Raw genomic sequence first — 27621 nt, 5'->3', positions numbered from 1 at the left:
TAGAATGTCTTGCAATAAAAGAAGCAATACAATATTGGCAATACTTGCTAATAGGGAAATCATTCATAGTTTTCTCAGATCATAAACCTTTAGAAAATTTAAATATAAGTCGAGAACAGATGAAGAGTTAGGAGACCTAACATATTATCTATCGCAATATGACTTCACAGTTAAATATGCCCCAGGAAAATGCAACTTAGAAGCCGATTGTCTAAGTAGAAACCCAGTATTAGAAGCTAAAGAAAACAAAGAGGAAGCATTAAAAATTATAAACCTAATCAAGTTACAAGATATAATTACGGACCAGAAAAAAAACAAAGAACTGCAAGAAAAAACAAATAAGATGGTAATCAAAAATAACGTATACTATAAAAAAGTTAACAGAAAAGAATAAATAGTCTTGTCAGAAAATTTTAGTAAAGAATTTATAAAAAAAGTACATGAAGAATACTGTCATATAGGAATAAAACAAATGGAAAATAAAATTACACCATATTATACAGCAAAAAACTAACAGAAAAATATAAAACACATTTGTAAGAATTGTGTAACATGTATAAAGAACAAATCAAGAGGACAAAGGAAATACGGATTAATGTCACATTTAGGACCTGCAAAAGAGTCATTCGAGATTATGTCAATTGACACAATCGGAAGATTCGCCGGATCCAGATCAACAAAAAAATATCTACACCTTTTGGTGGACCATTTTACAAGGTATCGATATATTTTAACATCCAAGACACCAAAGCGCAAACGATTTTATAAAACTAATCAAAATAGTGACAGATAATAACGAAATTGGTATAATCCTGTCAGATCAATATCCAGGGATAAATTCAAAGGAATTTAAAACATTCTTAAAAGAAAAGAATATTCCAATAATATTTACGGCAGTTAACTCACCGTTTTCTAATGGTCTCAATGAAAGACTAAATCAAACTTAGTTAACAAAATAAGATGCAAAAATTAACGAAACAAACAAGAAACCGGGCATGGACAACAATAGCACAAGAATGCACAAGAAAATACAATGAAACGGAACATACAATAACAGGTTTTGCGCCAATATATTTAATGCAAGGGAAAACGCAACAATTGTACCCGAAGAACTCCATCAAGAAATAAAGAACAACTTATACCAAGACAGAAAGTTGCTTTAGACAGAACCATTAAATCGCATAATTACAACAAAACATTATTCGATAAAAATAGAAAAGAAATGGAATTCAACGTTGGAGATCTAGTATACGTAGAAAACGGAAATAGTTTAAACTGGAAAAATTAGATGATCTAAAAATCGGACCTTTTGAAATAAAAGAAAAATTATCCAACTCCATTTACAGAATTAATACAGGTCACAAGAAAGAAGAATCGAATATTTTTCACATTACGAAGCTCATTCCAATACCAGAAAGCATCAACGACGAGGACGAAGAGGATTACGAATAATACTAGCAGATCTGTTGAAAAATTTTGTAGCCAAAATTCTTTCCGCGGTAGGGAGATATAAAGTAGTACAGATACTACTTTACAAACCCATTTGAATTTTGCCGCGTAACTTGTCGGTAATAGAGACATCAGACAAGAGGAAGGAAACCGAGTGGGGATTAAGAGAACCACGTACACGAGGATAAGTAGGAGAATTCCAGACGGAAAGACTGATAACACTGTTCAACACGAATTTTGTTTTCCGTACCCACTAGGTGATTCTTGTAGAGCTTCGTACCCTAAACACGAATCTGGAAACGGAATTGCTGTATCACCCTCAGTTTTCGAAAAACACGAGTTTTTGTGAAAACGTACAATTTTGTTCCAATTAATCTTAATACAGTTCCAATTAATCTTAAAAGATAGAGGAGAGATTTCTGAATATGCTAACATCGATAGTTATAATATTTTGTGCTTTTGAACGGTTGTAAATGATCGCCAAAGTTTGAAAAAGTGTCGAAGTACATACTTTATACACAATACTTTTGCATATTTACGAAAAGTTGTTTACCTGACACGAAATCTATACACAGGATCTGATTCTGCAGACATTTCTGAAGAAGAAACTGTCCAACAGAAGTATAGAATCAGTTCTCAATTGTCACAGGTCGAGAAAATGTGTATTGGCAACGCGTGCACGGCGTTTTACCGCCACGCGGCCATCGCTAGCCTACCTCGGCTCGGCAGTGCCGTAGCTACGCATAATGGATGCGACATCGATAATATCTTAGGCTCCTAATTCCTGTATATGTTTATCATTTTTGATTTTTTAATCTGTTTATCTTTTATAGTGATACTGATATTAATCTGTTATAGTGGATATTGAAAAACAGAAAAAAAAATTGAATTTGTAGAACAGTGTAATTAGTATAAGAAGCAGAGATAGGGAAGAATAAGCTATAAATGCCGTTTCTCTATTTATAGGTAAGGAATCTGTAAATAATGTAAATAATGTAACGGGACTTTAACTAGTGCTTAATAAATACCAACTCTATTTATAGTGAAACACAGTTTCGTTTATTCACCTACCACGCAATACATAAAAGAAAGAGGTATTATATGTATATAACGCATGGTCGCTTCGTATGGAAAGTCAATGAATCTTCAAAAAGCGCCCAGGTCCGATTTCGAGAAATATAGGGTCTGTCAGTCACGATGGCTTTTGTCGTTTACTGACGATTCGAAACGGGTGGGCCAGGCTTGCTTTCGAGAAATGTAAGCAACGTCAACGATACAAGAGCGAGAAAGAAAGCGTGTATCAGCCTGTTCTTCTCGGCTCTTCCGAAACTCAACGAGCTCACATACACGCAATTGGGCATAGTGTGCGAAAGTGAGGAATGAGAAGTTTCCGGGGCCCCGATGCACAGTTGATTAAACTGATTTCGAGTCGTAAATACGTTTCTACCGAGTTATTTTTTTAATAAATGATGTGTTACAATTTAAAATAAAAAATAGAGAATTTGCGGTGTACGTATCAATGAAATACATCCTTAGGAATTTTAATAATCTTAAAATTTTTAAATACTCTTAATCGATTGATTACTCCAATGAAATTAATCGATTAATGTCCAATGATGGACCCTACAGCTTTAATTCACTTAAAAAATAATAAAATTTATGTAATTTTATTTTCTGTCTCACTTCCTCTTGTGTTAATTCTGAATCTGTTGATAACGTTGCGAGTGACACGAAAATGGTAATGGGGTCCCGGGACCCCAGAAACTCCGGCCGAAAAATTACATTAGGTGAAAGGCTGGTACAAATCTGTGTACTATGTGAAGTTAGCTCTAAGACATAGGGATATCAAGGTTTGATGTGAGAGCGAAATTCAAACCGACCAGCGTATTGTAATAAACAACGAAATCGTACGCTTTTCAACGTGGGCGATCAAGCTGGAGAAGGTAGAGAAAAAGGAAGGCATTTCTTAGAGATACTTAGTTTATTTTCTAAAGGCCGTGTCGAATCGGAGTTTCCGTCATTCCTTCTTTTAGTTTATTACGGACCGTGCCGAATTAGATATTTCTGTTAAGAGTTGCGATGGTCTTGAAACACTCTTTGCAAAGTGCGCACCAGTATGTGTCGCGATAATCAAACGATGATGGGTATAGTCGTCAAACACAGAGTATGTGTAATATGAAATTAGGTTGTAATAAAATGACTTTTATTTTTTTATTTCATTACTCACATTTATTTATTTACTTAAATTAACATTAATATTTTGCATATGAACGAAAAAAAAACATGAAAAATCAATTTCTTACATTAACTTGCTGTTAGAGAATGGTGTTGAGCAAAGCATGATACAATGCATAATGAATACATGAATCCGTAATTGTTTTTGTGATGACTACTAAAAGACATCGATACATTTACGAAAACTAATTCGTAGTACATATATGCGGTTTTGTTTATGTTAATTATTTATAATTTTTATTTGTTTGTTTCATTTCGTCTTGACCTCTAAACTGTTAAACATATTAAAATTTACAAATATAATTTTGTTTTCGCCAAAATTACAATTTAAATATCAAATTGTAACAAAATTTTACGCATGACGGTTATAGTCGTCATGACACAAAATTCTGCCACATCTTCATGACGGATATAGTCGTCAAACGCACTTAACTGGTTAAGGGTTGCTTTAGGCCGCTAGCTTCGTTTTCTCTCTCGACTCCCACGCTTTCTCTCACATGTGCCCGCGCTCCGAACATGGCCGCGTAGCCTCCACCTCCACTCGGCTCGGGGGTGGATCATCGATCGAAGACGATCCGGACAGATGGGGCAGGGCACAAACCCCGATTGGACCAGGACAACCCAGAGGGAGGATCGAGGAATATTCCGGAGAAGGGACGAACGCCTAGGACGACGAGAGGATTTTTGCGGATAGGCAGAACGATTTTCAATCTCAATCAAGTTGTATCTAGAAGTCGTACACTGAGCTAATTCCAACAAATACATTTTACCAAAGTATTTTTTTAACGTATCGAGTAGTTTTGATTTTTGCGCGCCTCGCCGAGCAGAGCGGTCAGTGTTCCACGGGCACCAATCTACCTCCTTTTCCCCTAAACCGCGAACTCGAGACGCAACACTACGAATTAAAAATCACCAATGTCATTCCACCAATCGGAAGATTTTATTTCCTGTGACTGATTCATTGCCGTCATATATTGTTGCGTCCCGAGATCGTGGTTTAGGGAAAAAGGACGGTGGGTTGGTGCCCGTGGAGCGCTGAACCGCTCTGCTCGGCGAGGCGCGCAAAAATCAAACGACTATGTAAGTTCGAAAAATGGTTGGTAAGATTTATTCGTCGTCGTCTCGACTTTTAGATACAATTTTGTTGACTTCCGAAATCGATCTGCTCCTCCGCGGAAATCTTCTCGTCGTCCTCGATGTTCATCCCTTCTCCGGAATATTCCTCGATCCTCCCTCTGGATTGTCCTGGTCCAATCGGGGTTCGTGCCTTGCTCCCTCCATCCGGATCGTCATAGATCGATGATCCACCCCCAAGCCGCGTGGAGGTGGAGGTTACGCGGCCATGTTGGAGCGGGCGCGCGTGAGAGAGAGCGTGGGAGTCGAGAGAGAAAACGAGGCTAGCGGCCTAAGCAACCCTTAAGAAAATTTATGACCCTTGTGAAAGTAAACGAAACTCGAAGCGAAGTGTCGCGAGGCCCTGCTGTGTGTCAAGACCATTGAAACTCTTAACGGAAATAGCTAATTCGGCACGGTCCGAAATAACTAAACAATAAACTAAAGGAATGATGGAAACTTGAATTCGACACAGCCTTTAGAAAAGAAACTAAGTATCTAAGAAATGCCTTCCTTTCTCTCTACCTTCCCCAGCTTGATCGCCCACGTTGAAAAGCGTACGATTTCGTTGTTTATTACAATACGCTAGTTGGTTTGAATGTCGCTCCTAATTTGCCTATCGATTATACATATTTCTGGGGCTACGTTCGCGTGGTCACGCAACAATACATTACATAAACATCTAGAAAGTAGGTAAGCGGGCCCCTTAGAGTCAGGAAGACGCCGCCCGAACAAAGTTTATGACTTTATGACTCCCGGCCTTTCTCGACCTGAGTTTTACCCTTGCAGGACACCGATAATTTTTGGAAGTGAGGACAGAATTAAAAATGATTTTATAAGACGAGCCCCTGCCCGTTCGCCGAAATTTGGCACGCAGATGTGAAAGAAAAAGTTAAGCTATTTACTATCCTTGCCTGGCCCAACTGTAGTATGGAAAGTTTGAATACAATCCCAGGCCCTCGTAACTCTCTGCGTTTAGGTGTCGCTTAAAACCTTCCAGCTGTGCTGTTCGCTACGAACTCGCATGCTTACAATAAATCTCCCCGTTACAATGGAATTCGAATTTCGCTCTCACATCAAACCTTGATATCCCTATGTCTTAGAGCTAACTTCACATAATACACAGATTCATACCAGCGGAGGTCGCAACACCTCCCTTCATATACAAAAGATGTTTCCAATGGAAACAACTTTTCAAAAAGAAAACAATACATCAATACTAACTTAAGTACGCAAAATTGAATGAATAAGTACTTTACAATAGACGATTATAACTATACCCCCTCTTCCCGCGCTAGCCCGCGGTAAACGAGCTACTCGGTCCACCCATTGTCACACAGGAAGCGCGAGTTGAAGAATAATAGTTATATCATAACATTTTACAGTAATAAGATATAGTTATTCTATTACTATATAGGTAATATTAAATCAATTATAGTACAACGCATAGCTGACATCCAGGAGTTATCAAACGCCCTAACCAAACTTATCTAAATATTCTTATCCAATATAGTTCATATAAAAGTACAGCAATATATCTAATACTTATGGTTAAACTATTTACACTGGATCTAGCCTTATACAGGCTAACTTAAGTTTATTCGCGTGAACTATTTTAGTCTTATTTTTTCCCTATAGCTATTTCAATAGTGAGATCGTTAAATATTTCAACTACTTTATATGGTCCTAGCCAACTAGAATCAAACTTAGATGTCTTAGGTTCTCTAAGTAAATACACATCGTCACCTACAATAAATTTACGGGGATTTACATTTTTATCATACCTTATTTTACTCCTTTCTTTTGCCTGTTCTAGGTTAATCGCTGCTGTAGCCTGAGTAGTCGTGATCCGAGTAAACAAATCATCTAGATGTTCAACGAAAGTTCGCGGTATTTCTTGGCGACTAAATTCTGATGGTATGATGGCTTTTGTACCGAAAATAAGCTCATGAGGGGAGAAACCTGTAGCTTCATGCACGGAAGTATTATATGAGAATATTCCAAAGCGTATCCAATCGTCCCAATCAGTTTTTCCACAATAATGCTTTAAATAATCTATAAAAACGCGATGTGCTCGTTCAAGAGAGCCCAACGATTGAGGGTGAAATGCCGTTGATGTAATTCTCTGTATTTTGAATATTTTGCAAAAGTTACTCATTATTTCACTAACAAAATTACTTCCCTGATCAGTTTGAATAACACGAGGGCAACCGAACCTACTTATAAACTGTTCTGCAAGAGCAACTGCAACAGTAATGGAGTCCATAGTTGGTATAGGAATAGCATCAGAATGCTTCGTCAAATTATCCTGCAGAGTCAACAGATACCGATTACCCCTTTTAGTCACAGGTAACGGTCCCACAATGTCCATTTGTACTTTCTCGAAAGCTCTCTGAGGGGTATCTGTTATGCGCATTGGCTGTTTAGTTTTAACAGAAAGAATTTTATTTCTTTGGCAGTTGGAACAAGAGCGGACAAAAGTTGAGATATCTTTCCCCATTTTTGTCCAATAGAAATCCTCCCTTATCCTTTTGAATAACTTAGTCACACCCTGATGGCCACCCACTACAGACTCATGATATTCCCGAATAATCGAAAGTCTTCTTGATAAAGGGGGAGAAATGATTTCACCAGTGCAAACCGTAATATTGTATTGTGAACTATTAAATGTCTGCTTTAAAAGATATTCAAGAGAATTCCATTCAATAGGCTCAATGTTATTGTTACTTTTAGATAAACTGATGGACATCACACCTAATGTTTCCATGAGATTTTTTAGGGATGATATTGAAGACGCGAGATGTCTAAAATTTTGTTGTTCAGCAGATTTCACCTTGGAAAATAAGTGGAAAATATGTTGGCTTCCACCGGGGAAAACCATTGCCTCACCCACGTGAACATTGTACGATTGTACCTGACCAATGGAAAACCTTCCTTGTGTTAACAAATCATTACTGATTTGTGAAGAAACTTGACAATCAGTAGAAAAAAAATGAAGAAGATTGTCTTTCCGCATATAAAGATGGTCCTTGCAATAAATGATACTTGGAAATGAAGAAGGAGGGGATGCTTGTACGGGTGGAATGGAAATTTGTCAAGAGAACTTTGAACCTATCATGGGTATGAGAGTCATTTTCATATACTTTTTCTACGGAGGATCGTGTCCGTTCTTTACCTGATTCTGTCATTCCTGAAGCACCAGACTCGCCCACACTCCGCCACAACCTCATCCGGGATAAACTGGTCTGCGCACAGCCAGTGCCACGAAATGAGTCGGGAATAAGAAGGTGCCGAGTCTCCGCTTTCGACACGAAACGGGGGCTCTTGTTGCCAATTTCTGGCAGAGCACTTTTACCCTGAGATACAGAGACAGCCCCTAACGGTGCCTGTGGCGGGGTGCCTTCAAAGTCGGCCTTTCCGATGTCCGACAGACTCCCGAGTCGAAACATGTCCTCCGTACCTCTGCGGAGCGATCCTCCACTCATTACGTTAGTATTTAAGTCTTTAGAGGATTTTCCTCCCTGGAGAGATGCTTCTATGGAAGGAAATGTCTCTTCCTCATCTGCCGTATGATACTCGTCACTATCATTTGAGTCCGAACCCGAATGATTTGTTTCGTTATCAGTCTCATTACACCCACTACTAAGTTCACTATCCACAAGAAAAACTCCCGCAACTAAACGTTCATTTTCGTCTCCCATAGAACCGTCAACGTCAATGTCCCCGACCTCCTTAGAGATTGCAATTGGCAAATCGTCGGCGCCTACGACAACCCTTTGCAAACGCCTTGGAGGGGAGGCGTCCGTACTTTCAGTCTCGGTATGAATTGTCAAGCACTTAGATGGAAAAGGAAAGATATTTTGAGAATCGACAAGAACAGGATTTCGGGATAATGCATCTGCATTGGAATTGATTTTCCCAGGTTTATAGACCATCTCATAATCGTATTCGTTTAATCTAATACGCCATCTCATGATACGGGAAGTGGGATCTTTTTACATTGTGCAGCCAAATCAGCGGTCGATGGTCAGTGACTAAAATAAATTTGTGGCCATACAAATACGGTCGAAAATGTTCAATTGCAAATAAAATCGCTAATAATTCTTTTTCAATGGTGGAATAATTATTTTCAGCGTCATTAAGGGTCCGAGATGCATACGCGATTGGGAGATCTTTTCCGATCTGACCCTGACTCAATACAGCTCCGACTGCATAATTAGAAGCATCAGTTGTTACGAGGAATGGCTGTTGAAAGTTGGGAAATTGGAGCAACGGCTCCGAACAAATGATATCACGTAAACTCTCGAAAGCGAATTTGACATCTTTACCCCAGACAAAAGGTACTTCTGCCTTCAACAATCGTGTCAGAGGTTTAGCAATTTTTGCCATATGAGGGATAAAACGTCGATAATAACCAACTAACCCCAGAAACTGTTTAACATTCTTCCTGGTTTTTGGAATAGGAAATGACTTAACAGCCGTGATCTTCCCGGGGTCTGGTTTCACTCCTTTGGCAGAGATAACGTGACCCAAATAGGCAACTTCTCGTCGCAAGAATCGACATTTCTCGGGTTGTAACGTTAAACCGGCATTCTGCAACCGAGCCAAGAGAATTCTCAATTTACGAGTATGCTCTTCCAAAGAATCAGCATATATGACGATGTCGTCCATATATACAAAAAGCTCGACTCCTTGTAAACCAACCAAAACCAAATCCATGCACCTCTGAAACGTGGCTGGAGCATTTTTAAGCCCGAAGGGCATATTATTAAATTCATAATGCCCATTAACAGTTGAGAAAGCGGTCTTGGATTTAGAATCCGGATGTATGGGGACCTGATGGAAACCAGAGGCAAGATCGAGGGTACTAAAATACTTGGCGGCCCCCAATTGATCCAAGATATCCAAAATATTAGGGAGAGGATACGCATCATTGATAGTCTTCTCATTTAACTTACGGTAATCTATCACCATGCGCCAGCGAGGCTTACCATCAGGGCCAGGTTTTTTAGGTACAACCCAAACAGGCGAATTATAAGGAGAAGCAGATGGCTGAATTATCCTATTTTCAAGCAGTGAGTCTATCTGTTTTTGTATTTCCTCTTTGTGAACTAGTGGAAACCGATACTGTTTCGTATTTATAGGTATTTCATCCGTAGTCACTATTTTATGTTTGATTGTACTAGTGGAATTTAATTTATCCGAAGGCAGATAAAATTGATACGGAAATTCATTCACGATTTTTAAAATACTAGCCTGTTCAGAATCGCTCAAACCCTGCATATCGAGAAGCTTCGCCAATTGAACGAGCCTAGTAGCATCGGCTTTGGACCGACCCTTATTTGGATTTCCCGTCCGAGCCGAACGCGGCGAAGGAGGAATTTCAATAAACTCTTCTAATTCAACGGGGGGTATTGAAAGAGTCACACTATCGTGAGTAGTATTAATAGCGAATATCCTAACAAATCCATTCTCTTGCGAGACCAGTACTTCACCTACGTAAACACCCGGCTGTGTATCTAACTTCCTTATATAACCCTCTTGTCTTTCAATATTTCTAACAGGGACGGTTAGGAGAGTTTTCATGCGAGGTGGTAAACTAACTGAAACCCCTGTATGAAGAGGCAATTCCTGCCCCCCAACCCGAAGACTATTAGCCACAACGTCCTTGAATGTTAATATCGCTTGTTGCTGCTCCAAAAATGGAATACCCAAAATTCCTATTCCCGAGATCGGAAACTCATCGTTGACGATCTGGAATTTAACGCCAATACCGAAAATTCGATGATCACCTCACCGAGAGTGCTAAGACCTCCTTTATCGATACCAACTATATTATAACTAACGACAGTATCCACCAACAAGCCAGAAATAATGCCTTTACGTTTTGATTAGATTAAGTTGGGAGCCAGTATCAATGAGAAAATTGCCAATTCCCTTATGGAATGAATTATGCGATAACCCTAAAATAGGCAATCGACCAACACCTTTCACGTCGAAGTGGAAGCATGTTCGTTTAACTGGGGACGCGCAATTAGGGGTTCGCTCCGTTTCGCGTTTCCCCGCGGAGCCCCCTTTAAGTTTAAATGTTGCGGCTTGGGTATAACAGTTTCACGTTGCATCCCAGTATTTTTGTAATTTCCCTTTTTAAAACAACGCGACTCGGTATGCCCTGTCTTTCTACAAAATTTACATCTTAACCTTTCAGGAGCCGATGGATTATGAAAATTCTTTTTTAGTTGAGGACAATTGTAACGGTAATGGCCTTCCTGATCACAATTATAACATTTAATATTGCTGATACTAGCGGTAGCAACCCGAACATTTGACGATGAAAATTGCTTTACGGGGTCTGCCATTTCTTGTTCCAATCTACTCGCGATACTAACTATATCATCAAATGTTTTATCCGGTTCATTCGAAATAAAAAGTCTCAAATTTTGATTCTGAAGACCACGTTTAAAGTTTGTGACGGCTGACTGATTTAATAAAGCCGCGGCTCCTATTAGCTGTTCGGAGTTAAATTTTTCTTTAGCTGCTTCTAACCCTCGGCTCAAAATTTCACGGCCCCGAGCCCCATAAAACTCTACCGACTCGTATATCCCTTGTTGCAAACCCCTCAGTTCGCCGTGAATCTGATCAACGTCGAAAGACCGAGCATACACTTTCTTTAACAGGCCAATGATCTCGCTTACTGTTGTTGGTTCTGGACGATTTGAAATTAAAATATCCGCAGGACCTTCGATCTTATTGCGAATTATAGTTAATAAATTTCCACGGTCGGAAGGTTTAACTCGGGAATCGATAAGTTGGCACTGTTTAGTGAATTTAAGTAGAGAACCAGGTTTCCCGTCAAAGCGCGGAATCAGGTCGGAGGCTAATTTTAACGATAGATATGAAATTTCAGATGATTCAACTGACGGCAGGCTAACAGCATTGATTACCTCAGGGCGATAAAATTCATTATCTAAACTCGGCGAATCAAGCCTTGGGGTACTCGCGCGCACCGGCAAAAGACTTGAAATGTCCGGTTGTACCATACAATCATTGGCCGGTTCTCTAAGAGTTTCAGCGGATACATCCCGGACATCAAATTCTCGGGATCTATTTAAACTAATTAAACGATTCCAACGTCTCCTCATTGCCTTACGACTACGTAACATTTTGTTGATATAAAATTACGATTTAAATAAACTAATTAACTATCAACTTTACTTTAAACCTAATCGAAAGCATATAAACTTATAAATATACGTCTTACGTGAACTATTGATTGTCTTTTCGTCTCGCACGTTGATTTCAGATAATTTCACCGTTGCAGCTCCTCGTTGTACTTGGGATACTCCAAAAGATCGTTTCCGCTCCGTTGTCGAGAGATGATGTGTGTCAGATTCCGATCGAATTGTACATGTGGTTCCAGGGAGTTCTCACACGGCCACTGAAAACCACCCACCTCTGGCATTCGCCCCTTTGCTCACGGGGAAACCGTGAAAAACCCGTGAGAGAGAGGATGTACCTTTCGCACTAATTTAACACACGAATGATCCACTCGCGAGCCGGCAAAGTTAATTGAATAAATTGTCTTTCAATTTCTTTTTCAAATCCCACCGCTGTCACCAAATTATGTTGCGTCCCGAGATCGTGGTTTAAGGAAAAAGGACGATGGTGTGGTGCCCGTGGAGCGCTGAACCGCTCTGCTCGGCGAGGCGCGCAAAAATCAAACTACTAAGTATGTTCGAAAAATGGTTGGTAAGATTTATTCGTCTTCGTCTCGACTTTTAGATACAACTTGGTTGACTTTCGAAATCGATCTGTTCCTCCGCGGAAATCTTCTCGTCGTCCTCGATGTTCATCCCTTCTCCGGAATATTCCTCGATCCTCCCTCTGGATTGTCCTGGTCCAATCGGGGTTTGTGCCCTGCCCCATCCGTCCGGATCGTCTTCGATCGATGATCCACCCCCGAGCCGCGTGGAGGTGGAGGTTACGCGGCCATGTTGGAGCGGGCGCGCGTGAGAGAGAGCGTGGGAGTCGAGAGAGAAAACGAGGCTAGCGGCCTAAGCAACCCTTAAGAAAATTTATGACCCTTGTGAAAGTAAACGAAACTCGAAGCGAAGTGTCGCGAGGCCCTGCTGTGTGTCAAGACCATTGAAACTCTTAACGGAAATAGCTAATTCGGCACGGTCCGAAATAACTAAACAATAAACTAAAGGAATGATGGAAACTTGAATTCGACACAGCCTTTAGAAAAGAAACTAAGTATCTAAGAAATGCCTTCCTTTCTCTCTACCTTCCCCAGCTTGATCGCCCACGTTGAAAAGCGTACGATTTCGTTGTTTATTACAATACGCTAGTTGGTTTGAATGTCGCTCCTAATTTGCCTATCGATTATACATATTTCTGGGGCTACGTTCGCGTGGTCACGCAACAATACATTACATAAACATCTAGAAAGTAGGTAAGCGGGCCCCTTAGAGTCAGGAAGACGCCGCCCGAACAAAGTTTATGACTTTATGACTCCCGGCCTTTCTCGACCTGAGTTTTACCCTTGCAGGACACCGATAATTTTTGGAAGTGAGGACAGAATTAAAAATGATTTTATAAGACGAGCCCCTGCCCGTTCGCCGAAATTTGGCACGCAGATGTGAAAGAAAAAGTTAAGCTATTTACTATCCTTGCCTGGCCCAACTGTAGTATGGAAAGTTTGAATACAATCCCAGGCCCTCGTAACTCTCTGCGTTTAGGTGTCGCTTAAAACCTTCCAGCTGTGCTGTTCGCTACGAACTCGCATGCTTACAATAAATCTCCCCGTTACAATGGAATTCGAATTTCGCTCTCACATCAAACCTTGATATCCCTATGTCTTAGAGCTAACTTCACATAATACACAGATTCATACCAGCGGAGGTCGCAACAATATACCTATTTCTTTTAAAGTAAAAATCAGTTTTTCATACTGTATATGCGATGAAATTTAATAGTTCAATTAAATTTGAATTCAATTTTTATCATTTATCATTCTAAATAGAAATTTGTTATATTTATTGACAACAATGCATACGAAGTTAGTATATTTAGTAAATGTTCACGTGTTGAATTTGTTATTATTGTAATAGTTGTTACATGAATTGGTTGTTACCTATTTTTGTGCATTTGGTGGGAAAGCGAATACGTGTATCGTACAAATGTCAACGTGTACATTTTTCGTGCATGGACATACATGGCATACTCTCAAATAAAAATGCAAAGAAAGTTAAGTATTTTAATATTTGTAGAAAAAATTATCATATTTGTTAAATTATTACAAAAAAATCTTTCTTTTTGTTCTTAAATATTAAATTAAATTACATTTTTAATATGGGATTAAACGTCAAGTGAGATAACAATAATTAATAACTTTTAATGATAAAGAAAATAATAGTATCAATTAATTGCAATAATTATATTCATTTAGACTTATTTTCATATTTGTCTATGATTATTTCCTTACATATTTCAAACATATAAGTATCAGACTTATGTATAAAATTTGTACATATTCCATATTGCGTTTATTATCAAATTTCATCTATAATATTATTAACATTTTATTCATTGACTAAATTATTTATGTATTTAACCTATACTTTTTAAACAATATTTTATGTATAACCATTTTATTAATGAAAAATATTATTTTACAGATATGATGACCTATTTAGTTTGTTATTAAAAATCCATCTATAAAAAGTAGAATTATGATTAGACCACAGCAAAATAAATACATAAGTATATATTGATTATTGTTAAAAAATGTATTGTATCAGTAATAATTATTTACTTTATGTTTAACAATTTGTCTTTCAGAAAGCAGTCAAGCATTAAAATATATCAGTTTAATTACTCTCACATTGCAAAATGCTGTCGTTGGACTTAGTATGCGCTATGCACGGACAAGATCTGGAGACATGTTCCTTTCTTCAACTGGTACATACATTATATTTTTATAAATTGATACTTTGTAATGTTTAATAGTTATACAGGGTGTTCGGCCGTCCTTGGAAAAATTTTTAATGAGTGATTCTAGAAGTCAATATAAGGCAAAAATCAAGAATAAAAATTTCTTGGCTGAGGCTTCATTAAAAAGTTATTAAAAAATTAAATTAAAAAATTTCAAATCATTCTGAAAAAATTATTTTTGGTTGCGGGACTCAATTACAATCATTTTTTATGAATACACATACCCCTGAAATTCTACCCACTTTCCAGAAAAAAATTCAAGTAGATACTGAAATTTTTAGACGAAATTAAAAAATTTCAAATCATACTAAAAAAAATTATATTTAGTTACAGGGGTCAATTACAAGCATTTTTGGTGAATAGACACTCCGAAATCCTGTGCACTTTCAAGAAAAAAATTCTTTACCGAAAATCTAATATGAGACCAGAAATGCTTACCTGAAATTTCATGTGAATCTTTAAAATATCATAACTCCTAAACGGATTAGAGGATTTTAATTTTTTAAAATGCAAACAACGCGTATTTTAGTGGAGAATATGTAGAAATTCTAATAATATTGAAAAAGTTATTCCTTGACATCGTAAAGTGAGAAAAACCCCCCAAAACTGGTCCAATTTTCAAACGGCCATAACTCCTACAATAGTGAACATATTACAATGAGACTTTTTTCTGTAGTAGAGCTCATGGGTATCTACAACAAAGTATTAGACAACTTCTCTGTAGAGCGTCAAACAAATTTATTAAAAATGAAAAACAAATTTTTAAGAAAAATCGACAGGGGTGCTGAAATTTTTCAGCGAAAAAAAATTTCAAATCGTTCTGGAAAAATTATTTTCGGTTGCGGAGATCAATTACAATCAATTTACAATCACTTTCTAGAAAAAAATTCAGTACGGGCGGAACTTTAAACGTTAATAATTTTTTAACGAATCCTCCATCAACAAATTGATATTCTTGATTTTCATCTTATTTTGGCCTCTAGAATCTCCCATTAAATTTTTTCCCATGGGTGACAGAACACCCTGTATAAAATTTATATGTAATTTATATGTAAATATTATTTACTAATGATTAAATGTCTTCTTTTAGCTGTTGTTATGGCAGAAGTTGTTAAACTTCTCACATGTCTGGTATTAGTTTTTATTGAAGAAGGAAATTTCTTAAAGTTTTGTAATTCTTTAAAATTAGCAATTATAAAACAACCAATAGATACTTTAAAAGTATGTGTGCCATCCCTTTTGTACATTATACAAAATAATCTTCTATATATATCAGTATCTAATTTAGATGCAGCAACTTATCAGGTATAAACCATCATCTCATATTCTTTATTTAGTAATGTTGTTGAACGTTTGTAAATATATTATTTCTCAGGTGACGTACCAACTAAAAATTTTGACAACCGCATTTTTTGCTGTAATTATACTACGAAAATCTTTACGAAATACTCAATGGGGTGCTTTAGTATTACTAGTTATAGGAATAGCATTAGTACAATTGGCACAAAGCTCAGACATATCATCTGGCATAGTAGAACAAAATCGTATACTCGGATTCTCAGCAGCACTGAGTGCATGCCTTTTGTCAGGTTTTGCTGGAATATATTTTGAGAAAATACTCAAAGACTCGGATGTATCATTATGGATGAGAAATGTGCAGTTAAGCTTATTATCATTGCCCTTTGGAATAATTACATGTTTCTTACGTGATGGTAAAATTCTACAAAAGCAAGGTTTCTTTTTTGGCTATGATCTGTTTATTTATTATTTAGTTGTGCTTCAGGCAGGAGGAGGTCTTATTGTTGCAATGGTAGTTAAATATGCTGACAATATACTTAAAGGTTTTGCTACATCATTAGCCATTATCATTTCTTGTGTAGCTTCTATATATCTTTTTGATTTTAACTTAACTCCCAAGTTTTCTTTAGGCGCTGTTTTAGTGATATGTTCAATCTTCTTATATGGACGTCAACCAAAACCCACATCCATTGATAAACATTCTCTAATCAATAAAGTCTGACGTAAACTAAAATAACTAAAATAAGTGATATTACTGAATACAGCAAATATTTTGACATATACATGCAGATTAATGTTTAGTACATTTTTTTATGTGAAGTGGTATCCAAACAATTGATGTATAAATACTTACATCATTTCACTTGATCAGTATTTCCTTATATAGCCTATATAAGAATTTGAGTTAACGTCCTAACATGAATAATAAATAATAGCATGAAAGGTGCATACACATTGTTTTATGAAAACATAGTTCAATAATCTACAGATGGTTAATATTGGCATAAACATGTTCAATACATATTTCGGTAAATTATTGTATCTTGTGCAAGAATTGATTACAAAATATATGAGCACAGTTTTACACCAAATTAACAAATTTATTATGTATATTGATATAAGAAATATTTTTATTAAAGTGTGCATTATATATTTAGATATATATATATCTGATAACAAGAAGTATCTCATTAAAACACATCTACTGAAAATAATTGTTTTTCCTTAATCCACTAATTCCATCAATAAATTCAATTATAGATATAGCTATGCGTTTATATTATAAAATTTATTCAATTTATAAAAAAAAAATATCTTTACACTTATACCGTACAGTGGTGTAACTGGGCATAACTAGCAATTTTGAGGCCTATGCTATGTTACTAAATTGAGCCAGGCCAGAAAAAATTTCACGCAGAGGATCTTATAAAAAAATTTGTTCTGCAGAAAAGCATGTAATGTGTAGCAATGTACAAATAAATATAAATAATTCATTAAGATTAATACTGAAACTTATTTGCCTTGCATGCTTTACAGCTGCTTAATAAAATATTTTTACAAATCTGTTAAGCAATTTGGTGGGGGATAGTGGGGAGACTTGTCTTGCATTTCAGCATAAGATATCTAAAATATCGGGTCACTGTAGTGAAGTTCTGTGAGTAAAATTTTTGATAGATCTCCACCGATCCAAATGTGAAGAATCACACTGTGGTGGACCGGGTGGACGTGACATATAATTTTATGACACTCTGTATGTAGAATGTACCGAAATATATTGTATTTATTAAATTAAAATCGGACTTCACATATTTCATCCCGGAGTAATTCTGAAGCACTTGAAAGTACTAGACAGTTTGTTATTCATCGCTTATCTATTACAATGACAGCTTAAAAGAAACTAAATGATTTTTAAGTTATTAGCTGTCTTAAAAATTTCATAATTAAGTTTCCTAGATCGTGTAAACGGACTGTAACTAAATGTATTACGCTTAACGTTATCGGGTGAACATAACTTCAATATCTCATGATCAGTGTTGCTAAATGGGTACGTTTTTTTTGCGCATGGCTTGTGGCCAAATCTGGCATAATTGAGTGCATCGAAATCGACATTAGTAAGGACGAACTTCCTTAGCGTCTAACGGAGTGGTGGGGATAACAGGCATACGTACCGCACGAGCCACGTGTACGTAAGCTCGGCACTTCGCAACTTCAGGAAATCGATAAAGAACGCTAATGTGAGCCTTTCCTTCTTGCTCTTATAACAGTTGAAATACGACCTCGCGATAATCGGCATACGATTCCAAGTCTCGACCTCGACTACATTTTTACTTTCCGACCTATGTATGTTACAAGTACCAAAATGAAAAAAAATTTTCCAAATTTACAAATTTGAAAAATACACGTTTTAAGACCCCCTGATCATATTGTGACTATTAAAAAAAAAGAAATTTTTTTTCTGTGCCTATTTACGCACGTATGCTATTAATATGATTGCGTCTAAACGGCGGAATGAATTTCAATGAAACTTTACATTTAAGTTTTATGTTCTCGTTTCAAGGTCTGATTAGATTTTGAGCGTGATCAGCTCCCAGATAATAAGGATTATACGTCTTCTGGTTTTTTTTAATTATTCCGATACATATACATTATTTATAAAAATTTTTTAAAACTTTTTATATAAATCTGAAAAAGGATTAAGATCAAATAAACTTGATCTCTATTTTTTCTACAGTGAGTAACGAAAGTATTCGAACGACATGATAGACAATAATTGATTCTATAAAAGTTGTATAATATTGCAATTTATTCAAACAAATAGTTTTTATACTATTGTACATACATTTCCTAAATATATGTAAACTTAGAGAAAAATTAAACAATAAGGGAACAAATTACATAACATTTTTCACGCATAAGTACATTTAACACGTAACGAAAGTATTTGAACGCTGAATTATAAGTACTATAATTTGTAAACACAAGATTGTTGCAAGGTCTAAATGTAAACAAATGTTCTTCAGTGTGCTTCGAACAGTATTTGAGAGCAAATGGAACCGAAAGTTAATCGTTAATCTGTAATTCAGAATAATGAATGGTAAAACATCAGAGAAAAGTAAACACGAACGAAAAATTATTGTTAAATTGCACAAAGAAGGTAAATCATATAAAGAAATTGCATCTCTTGTAGGCAGGAGCAAATCAACAATTTACTATATAATAAAAAAGTAAAATACTAATGGAAATATAGCCAATGAACAGAGATCAGGGCGTCCAAAGAAATTAACACCACGGGAATAAATACTGCTTCTGCGTGAAATAAAAAAAGATCCGTTTACATCTACTCCAAAAGTAGCAACAATGGTTGCTACAAACTTTAATAAAGAATTACACGCCTAATTATATCGAAGAATGCTATGGAAAAATAATTTCCATGGTAGAGTCCCACGAGAGAAACCATACATTAGCAAGAAGAATAAATTACTTCGATTAAAATTTGCCAAAGAATATATAAATAAGGACATAAATTTTTGAAATACTGTCATATTCTGCGATGAGAGTAAATTCAATTTATTTGGGTCCGATGGTAGAAGAATAGTGTGGAAAAAGCCAAATAAGGAGTTAAATTCAACAAATTTGAAGAGTACAGTGAAACATGGTGGAGGATCTGTAATGGTATGGGGCTGCATGTCTGCTAATGGACGTGGTAATCTCGTATTCATCGATGGAATCATGGACAAGATTAAATATTTAAATATTTTAAAGAAAATTTAATTGATAGTGCCGAAAAGTTAAACGTATTAAGAAATTTTTGCTTCCAGCAAGACCGAGACCCCAAATATACGGCCAAAATAGTACGAGAATGGATCTTATATGATGTTCCCCATACATTACCGAGCCCACCACAAAACCCGGACTTCGAGCATCTATGGAAAGAGCTCGATAGGAGACTTAAAAGGACTAATATAACATGTAAAAATTCTTTAAAACAAAATATCCTGGCAGTCTGGCACTCTATAGACTTAAGTGTTACCAAAAAGTGAGTTAATAGTATGGAAAATCGTCTTCGAGAGGTTATTAAAGCCAAGAGTGGCCGCCCAACTAGATATTAAGCTGCAATATAATCATATCTATTACGTTCTATCATGACTATTAAAACTGTGTTCGAATACTTTTGTTATGTCTTATATGTACTTATCTGTTATAAATGCTATGTAATTAGTTTACTTATTGTTTCATTTTTTTCTAAGTTTGCATATATTTAGGAAATGTATGTACAATAGTATAAAAACAATTTGTTTGAATAAATTGCAATTTATTATACAACTTTTGTAGAATCAATCATTGTCTATCATGTAGTTCGAATACTTTCGTTACTCACTGTATATGCTGTTATAGCAATGACTCATGCAGGTTGACGACAATATTTTATTTATACGCCTCGCGGGTCGCTGGGTCGTAGAAACGACAAGGATGGAGAAAGAAGGGGCGTAGACATACATACATAGCCTAGTCTCCGTAGGTTTTTAAAGGGCAATAATTAAAACTAAAATTCCATTGCATGAATATTAGTCAATTTAACGTATTCCATTTTACAGTAATGAATTCAGTGGGGAATAAAAAAAGAGGCAAGACGAATGTGGACGTTTTAATATACTGCGTGTGATAATATTACAAATAAATAACGATTTTTTACATCTTAATGGAAGGAGTGTAAGGAAACAATGAAAACTGGGCAAATCAAAGGTGATCCGTGGCCGTTATGCGTCGAACGATGCGACGCAGTCAGCCGTTCAGGCGGAAGTGTCTTTCCCTGCCTGGGAAAATGTTCCTATCAATGCTGGCGGAAAGTCCCCACGCAGTCCTCTTGACGAAGGTCTTTCAAGGGCCTTTGGGGGTGGTTTACGACCGGGCCTGGCGCCCGTCGTCGGGACCCGCTCCCCTACGCGACGCCTTGCCTCTCGTCGTGTCCTTTGTTCAAAGGGGAAAGTATCGGAATTTCTAACAGGAGGGAAATTGAGATCCATCAGATTTTCATTGAACGGCACGTTATTGTTTTTCCAATATTTCAATTATTTTGTTATGTAAACTTAAGTCAAATATACAACATTTGATTCTGTATAACAAATTGATACGGTTATTGAAAAACATAGCGAGAAAAGTCAGTATTAATCTATATCTTTAGAAAATATTTGTTACTGAATGTTGTTACAACGTGCACGGTATTGGTTAAGAGTGATTTTTCATTTTAATAAATTTTACTTATTTCAATTTCTAAATATTTATTTCTTAATTAACCTTTTACGAGTAAGACTACTTTGAACAACATTATTCTAAAATATTTGTGGAATACGTTTTTAATGTGGTTTAGGTAGATGTACAATGTGTTGGGATCCGGGTGAGAAACGTACACTCCGGACACACAAAACGACGCGGAAATAACAGTTTCGATAGACCGCTATCGTAATAAGGTTGAAAGAAAAAAGCCCGTGCTCTGATGATCCTTATATGTATATTAGGCTTTTCGCTGAGGAGGGGATGTCGGTGACCCTTAGTACCTGATGACTGGCTATCAATGACTCGTCCTAGATGAGACATTTGAGTACTTCGACCAGGATTCTGTACTTAAGATAGAAATGTGAAAAACAAGACTGACTCGGTTATTTTGGACGCAGCAGTTTCGATACGCTTATCAGCATTGAGTCATCAGGTTGGTCATCCAACAAATGTATAAGATTTTGTTTAACTTTTTCTTTCTAGAAAAGATAGAAAAAAAGTTTATTTGATCTTAATCCTTCTTAAGATTTATATAAATTGTTTTAAAAAATTTTTACAAATAATATATTGTCGTGTACACGTTTTCCACCGACTTAAACTCGTACGTCGCACGCCGAATTAACATTGTGCGAATTTTTAAGAACGATTAGTGGACTGTATTAGACGTGGATGGTCAATGTGACGACTCGAAAAAATAAATCTTGTTTTGCTATGTGTTCGAAAAATTCTTGATCGATTGGTTTATTTTTCAAGTGAGCGTCGCTCTTTATACAAAATGCGTTTGGACGGGTACTAATCCGAGAAAACGCTGATTTGTCAAAATAAGTAAGGCGGGAACGGCTAGCCCCTACAAGAAGTGGTAGTACGGATGGTACCAAAATTTCTGATTCGGGAAATGTTGGTGGTCGGTCGAAAGTACCGTTGTACCCTCGAAGGTTGGTCCTATTGGTCCTAAGTACTGGGAAAAAACGTTTGTAAAACGACCTCGACGAGCAAATGTTAAACATCTGGCATGGAGAAACAAATTTCGGTATATGACGGTTTTTGAAATGTTATGGCTATTAAAGGCTATTTCTGAGATTGGAATTTGGCTGTTGTCTGAAGGTCATAAAGGAGAGCTCGCAACGCGACATGTATATGTATCGAAATAATTAAAACTATAAAACGTATAATCATCATTATCCGGGAGCTGATCACGCTTAAAATTTAATCAAACTTTGAAACGAGAACATAAAACTTAAATGTAAAGTTTTGTCGGATGACATGCACGAATCATGTTATTTTTCTTCTTGAGTCACATCGCTGAGTAAGGCCGTGCAAAGTCAGTGTACCCTAGATTGTAAACACTAGGATACGGTCTTACTCATCAACACTAGGACTCATCCGAGTACTACTAAAGTAGTCATCCGGCACCCCTTCCCCTCTTACTACAAACAGATAAATAGGGACAAAACCCCGAAAAAGATCCTTCTTGCGTTCAGCCGAAACTAGTCCAGCCGATATTAAACTAGCCTACGCCACCAACTCGAGTTCTTCCTTAGACTCCAACAGTTTCATTGAAATTCATTCAGCCGTTTAGACGCAATAATGTTAATAGCATACGTATGTACGTGCGTAAATAGGCACAGAAAAAAAATTTCTTTTTTTTTAATAGTCACAATATGATCAGGGGGTCTTAAAACGTGTATTTCCGCTAAAAAAATTTTCGAAATTTTTTTTCATTATGGTACTTTCCTTATACCTTACATAGGTCGGAAAGTAAAAATACTGGGGCAGTCGAGACTTGGAATCATATACCAATTATCGCGAGGTCGTATTTCGGCTGTTCCTCTTTTACAAGAACAAAAAGGAAAGGCTCAGACTAGCGTTCTTTATCGTTTTCCCGAAATTGTGCGAAGTGCCGAGCTCACATACCGTGGCTCGTGCGGTAGTAAGTATGCCTGCTATTCCCACCACTCCGTTAGATGCTAAGGAAGTTCGTCGTTACTAATGTCGACGACGATACATTCAATTATGCCAGATCTGGTGGCTACACTGGTGCATGCGTGATTCGCCAATGGCGAAATCAGTAATGTATGATGAAATTTAAAGTAATTATAAAATTAGTTTTTGAATGGAAGATTTTGTTATCGATCTCCAATGATTTAGGAAAAATAGAATTAGCAAGTTTAAATATCGATGAAATATAGACATCAAAACATGTTTCCAAATTTATAAATATTAGTAGTAGTTCTTTCTTTTTCATTTAAATCTAAAAGTTGAAAGGATATTTTCCATAGTTATTATAAAAAATAGAAATTCAGTATCTAATTTTACAATACTTTATTCAGATTCATACGCATATAGTCGAATTTTGTATTATGCACCTTAAAAAAGTATTATTTTGATTTTTAATTATGAAAGAATATATGGTTTTATTTTATGAATACTGATAAAATTCTTGTAACTCTATGAAATAAAATTTGTGTTTTAAGTTACGTAAAATTGATATTCTACACTATTATTTTAACATTTTTCTTTGCATTATTTTCTTCTTTACCTATATAACTATTTCGTATAAATTATGTTACATTTCATATCATTTTATAAATAAAAAATTATTTTTAAATCCAACAGAATCTATATACAATATATACTGCATTTCATTTTCACTTTACATTCTTTGTTAATTTTTTAATAAAGGATAAAGGTAATTTGTAAAATATATATATATCAATAATGAACAAAAGATAAATATGAAATAGTTGAATCGGTTAATATTGTGACAAAATTAAAAAATATAGTGTAAAATGTTGAACTCAAGTTTTGTTCGCTACAGCGATAACAAATGCATTCGTTGTAAATAAAATACAAATTTTTTCGATATTTTTGTTAATTATATAAAACTGTTTTATTTCTTTAGTTCTTATGTTACATTTAAAATATTATTTTATTTACATTCAATTTATTATTTGTCGTTTAAAATAATATTTCATATATTTTCACTTTAAATTTTTCTTAACACTCTACGATTCATGTTGGAAGAAAATCAAGTGTAACGATTTTGTACAAGTTGGTAGCCCTGTAACTTGTTATCTGATCGTTCTTGGTCATTCCAGTTTAACAAGTAAAAGTCACGATCTCCAAACGGTATATAAAAGTATCGACAAGAATGACCGAGTCTCAATCGAAGAAAGCCAAGATGACAAGCTCATTGACGCAACTGAAGGAAATCACGACAATTGTCGCCGATACCGGTGACTTTCAAGGTGAATAAACGAAACATCAAACGAATTTATAACTAATATAGATATGGGCAAAGGTGAAGGTGACCATCAGAAAGCATGGTAGAGGAAATGTTTGTGGCGCACTTTTAGTTTATCTCCTAAATATTAAAAATCTGTTTTTATCTTCTAAAAGAAAATATCTATTTTATATCTACTCATATAATATATTTTTTGTTGTAAATATGTGCGAATATTATACAGAATGTAACAAATTTTCTTGAAAGAAATATATTAGTTTGAATTCAGATTACGTTATAGGTATAGTGGTAGGGGAAGTTACAAAATCGTCCGATATTACGACTACATTTTTTTTCTTGTAATTATTCTCTTCGTTATTCTGATCTTATTTACGAAAAGTTAATTGGAAAGAGAAATTAATTGAAAATTATCTTTGATTATTTTGGAAATTTTTAATTGTTCCTTGTTATCGGAAATTGTTATTTTTGCCTAAAACAGAACTTAACAAGAATTTGTATGAAAACCTTTATTATTTAAATTTTACATCTTAATTGAGTAATACTTTTAAAAAATATTATTAACTGATTTTATTTCTTCAAAACATTTATAGATTAGTTAATTATGATTTTCTTTTACTATTTTACGTATTAATTGTTAAATTATACTTTACTTATTTGAATTGTTTTATGATTAAAATTATTATAAACCAATATTGCTGTAATATTGAAAATAAAAGTAATCTATTACGAGAAATTTATTAATGAATTTAATTTATATATTATTTTCAGCTATGGAACAATTTAAGCCAATAGATGCAACTACAAATCCTTCTTTAATTCTTGCTGCAGCTAATCAAAAGAAATATGCACACTTAATAGATAAAGCTGTACAGTATGGAAAGAAATCTGGATCGTAAGTATTTTTCATATTATAATAATACATTATAAAATGTTATTGTAAGTATTATAAAAGAAATAATATATTAGTATCGTAAAAATCAATTTTTTATATTTTAATGTAGATCAACCATGTGATGTTTTAAAAGAAAATTTATATTATTTTACAATTATTTTAAAATTTATTTAAATATAATATATACTTGGAAATGACAATAAAAACAATAATACATTAGTACTAATTAGTAGGAGTATTTCATTATTTAATTATTTACATATATTTTTATACTTAATTACTATTGTATTTAGAAAATTTAAATTAGATTCATTTAGTAGCTAGATTTTTATTGAATTTATACAGTATAGTAAAAGTTGATTTAAGACATTATAGGAATTATAAAGCAATAAAGATATATGCAAATTAAAAAATGTATGTATCAAAAGGAATCAAAGTAAATCTAAATGAAAAATATAGAGAATTGTACGAAGATTAATATTAAGAATGGAAGAATAGTAAGATTTAAAAAAAAAATAACAAATAAAAGGAGGAGTGCAAACAAAAATGTTTGAAAAGAAAAGTACTATTCGCTCAATTACCATAATGCAGTTTTAGTGGTAATAGATACATCAATGTAATAATTTTATGTCTACAATAATATTTTAATTGAATGAAATAAATTAAAATTAATTTATTTGTTACAGCACTTTGCAAGAACAACTTGAAGCAGCCTTGGACATAACATGTGTTCTCTTTGGTAAAGAAATTTTGAATATCATACCTGGAAGAGTTTCTACAGAGGTAGATGCTAGGTTATCTTTCAATAAAGAAGCTAGCATTGAAAAAGCAAAGAAGTTAATTGCTTTATATGAAGAAAGTGGTATAAATAAAAATCGTGTGTTGATAAAACTTGCTTCTACGTGGGAAGGCATTCAAGCAGCAAAGTAATTTTCAAGTACTTACTATCGATAGGACATTTAAAGTGAAGTTGTAATTAAAAATTATAAAATTTACTTTTGTAGAGAATTGGAAGAGGAGTATGGAATCCACTGTAATTTGACACTTCTATTTTCTTTTGCACAAGCAGTTGCATGTGCGGAGGCAGGTGTAACTCTTATATCACCATTTGTTGGTAGAATTCTAGACTGGTAAGATAATTAAACAATTTGAAACGTTTAAATAATAAATCTAGTTTGATCAGTGTTATATGGATACTTATAACACATAGTTCTTAATTTATGAATCATAATTATAATTATGAATGAATGAAAATTATTGTTCATTAAAATAAATGTACAGGTACGTAGCAAATACAGACAAAAAATCTTATCAGCCTAAGGAAGATCCAGGTGTTGTATCTGTAACTAAAATTTATAATTATTATAAAAAGTTTGGATACAAAACTGTTGTTATGGGTGCATCGTTTAGAAATATTGGTGAGTATTTAAAATATTTAATTTGTCTCCTGTAAAATTAGTATAAAAATTAATTGTAATGCGATAGATACATCATATAATTTTTATATTAAGGTGAAATTAAGGAATTGGCTGGCTGCGATTTTTTGACCATAAGTCCAAAATTGTTAGAAGAGTTAGAAAAAAGTAATGAACCAGTTCGCAAAGTTCTTACGATGGAAATGGCGAAGAAGTCTGATCTTCAAAAGATCAGTTTGGATGAAACCAAATTTAGGTGGTTACTTAATGAAGATCAAATGGCAACAGATAAATTAAGCGAAGGCATTCGCAAATTTGCAGTGGATGTACGCAAACTGGAAAAACTACTTCAAGAAAAAATTCAATCTTAAATATGAACATAATGCTTTGTTTAAGAATGTTTATGTAACGAAAGTTTTATTGTAAATAATAGTACCTTGAACTAACAATTACTTGTGTTTCAGTGTATAATACATTCCATTCTATGTATTTATAAAATGATGTAGGAACAATGTACATATACAACGACATAGATATTATAACGTGTATATTGTTAAATAAAAATGGAATTTTAGAGGGAAAAAAGTTACATTTTATAACAATTATTTCAAATAAATATCAATTTTTCAAACTATCTATTATGGTATATTAAAAAATTTTAATAATTTTTAAAATCGAACGTAGTATTTTTGTAACAATAGACC

The 27621-nt window shown here is 34.9% G+C and overlaps 3 protein-coding genes and 1 long non-coding RNA gene across 5 annotated transcripts; 3 read left to right on the top strand and 1 right to left on the bottom strand.

Moving 5' to 3' along the window:
- Nucleotides 1-6099: 6099 nt before the first annotated feature.
- Nucleotides 6100-7058, top strand: LOC122402076. Of its 2 annotated transcripts, none has more exons than XR_006259494.1 (3): nucleotides 6100-6214; nucleotides 6614-6914; nucleotides 6988-7058. It is a non-coding gene; the product is annotated as an uncharacterized LOC122402076 (long non-coding RNA). The 2 variants fall into 2 exon arrangements; XR_006259495.1 differs by lacking the exon at nucleotides 6100-6214 and adding an exon at nucleotides 6438-6525.
- An 833-nt stretch (nucleotides 7059-7891) lies between these two features.
- LOC122402188 lies at nucleotides 7892-11939 on the bottom strand. Its single transcript, XM_043404784.1, is given in 4 exon segments — nucleotides 7892-7908; nucleotides 7973-8792; nucleotides 8794-10589; nucleotides 10991-11939. Coding segments are annotated over 4 exon segments (3582 nt in total).
- Nucleotides 11940-13742: 1803 nt separating this feature from the next.
- LOC122402170 (UDP-galactose translocator) lies at nucleotides 13743-17206 on the top strand. The gene is made up of 5 exons (XM_043404766.1): nucleotides 13743-14047; nucleotides 14478-14562; nucleotides 14641-14760; nucleotides 15884-16098; nucleotides 16169-17206. Exons 2-5 carry the CDS (start codon nucleotides 14532-14534, stop codon nucleotides 16811-16813), a joined length of 1011 nt encoding a protein of 336 aa, XP_043260701.1. The 5' UTR covers nucleotides 13743-14047; nucleotides 14478-14531; the 3' UTR covers nucleotides 16814-17206.
- A 7236-nt stretch (nucleotides 17207-24442) lies between these two features.
- Nucleotides 24443-27502, top strand: LOC122402171 (transaldolase). Its single transcript, XM_043404767.1, has 6 exons — nucleotides 24443-24614; nucleotides 25379-25502; nucleotides 26189-26428; nucleotides 26507-26632; nucleotides 26784-26920; nucleotides 27014-27502. The coding sequence occupies exons 1-6, from the start codon at nucleotides 24518-24520 to the stop codon at nucleotides 27286-27288; spliced, it is 999 nt and encodes a 332-aa protein (XP_043260702.1). The 5' UTR covers nucleotides 24443-24517; the 3' UTR covers nucleotides 27289-27502.
- Nucleotides 27503-27621: the final 119 nt, after the last annotated feature.

Source organism: Colletes gigas, unplaced genomic scaffold, assembly GCF_013123115.1.
Source record: "Colletes gigas isolate AHSC1104 unplaced genomic scaffold, ASM1312311v1 Colletes_gigas_Sc00033, whole genome shotgun sequence".
Lineage (NCBI taxonomy): Eukaryota > Metazoa > Arthropoda > Insecta > Hymenoptera > Colletidae > Colletes > Colletes gigas.
This window is presented reverse-complemented; position numbering and strand designations above follow the sequence as displayed.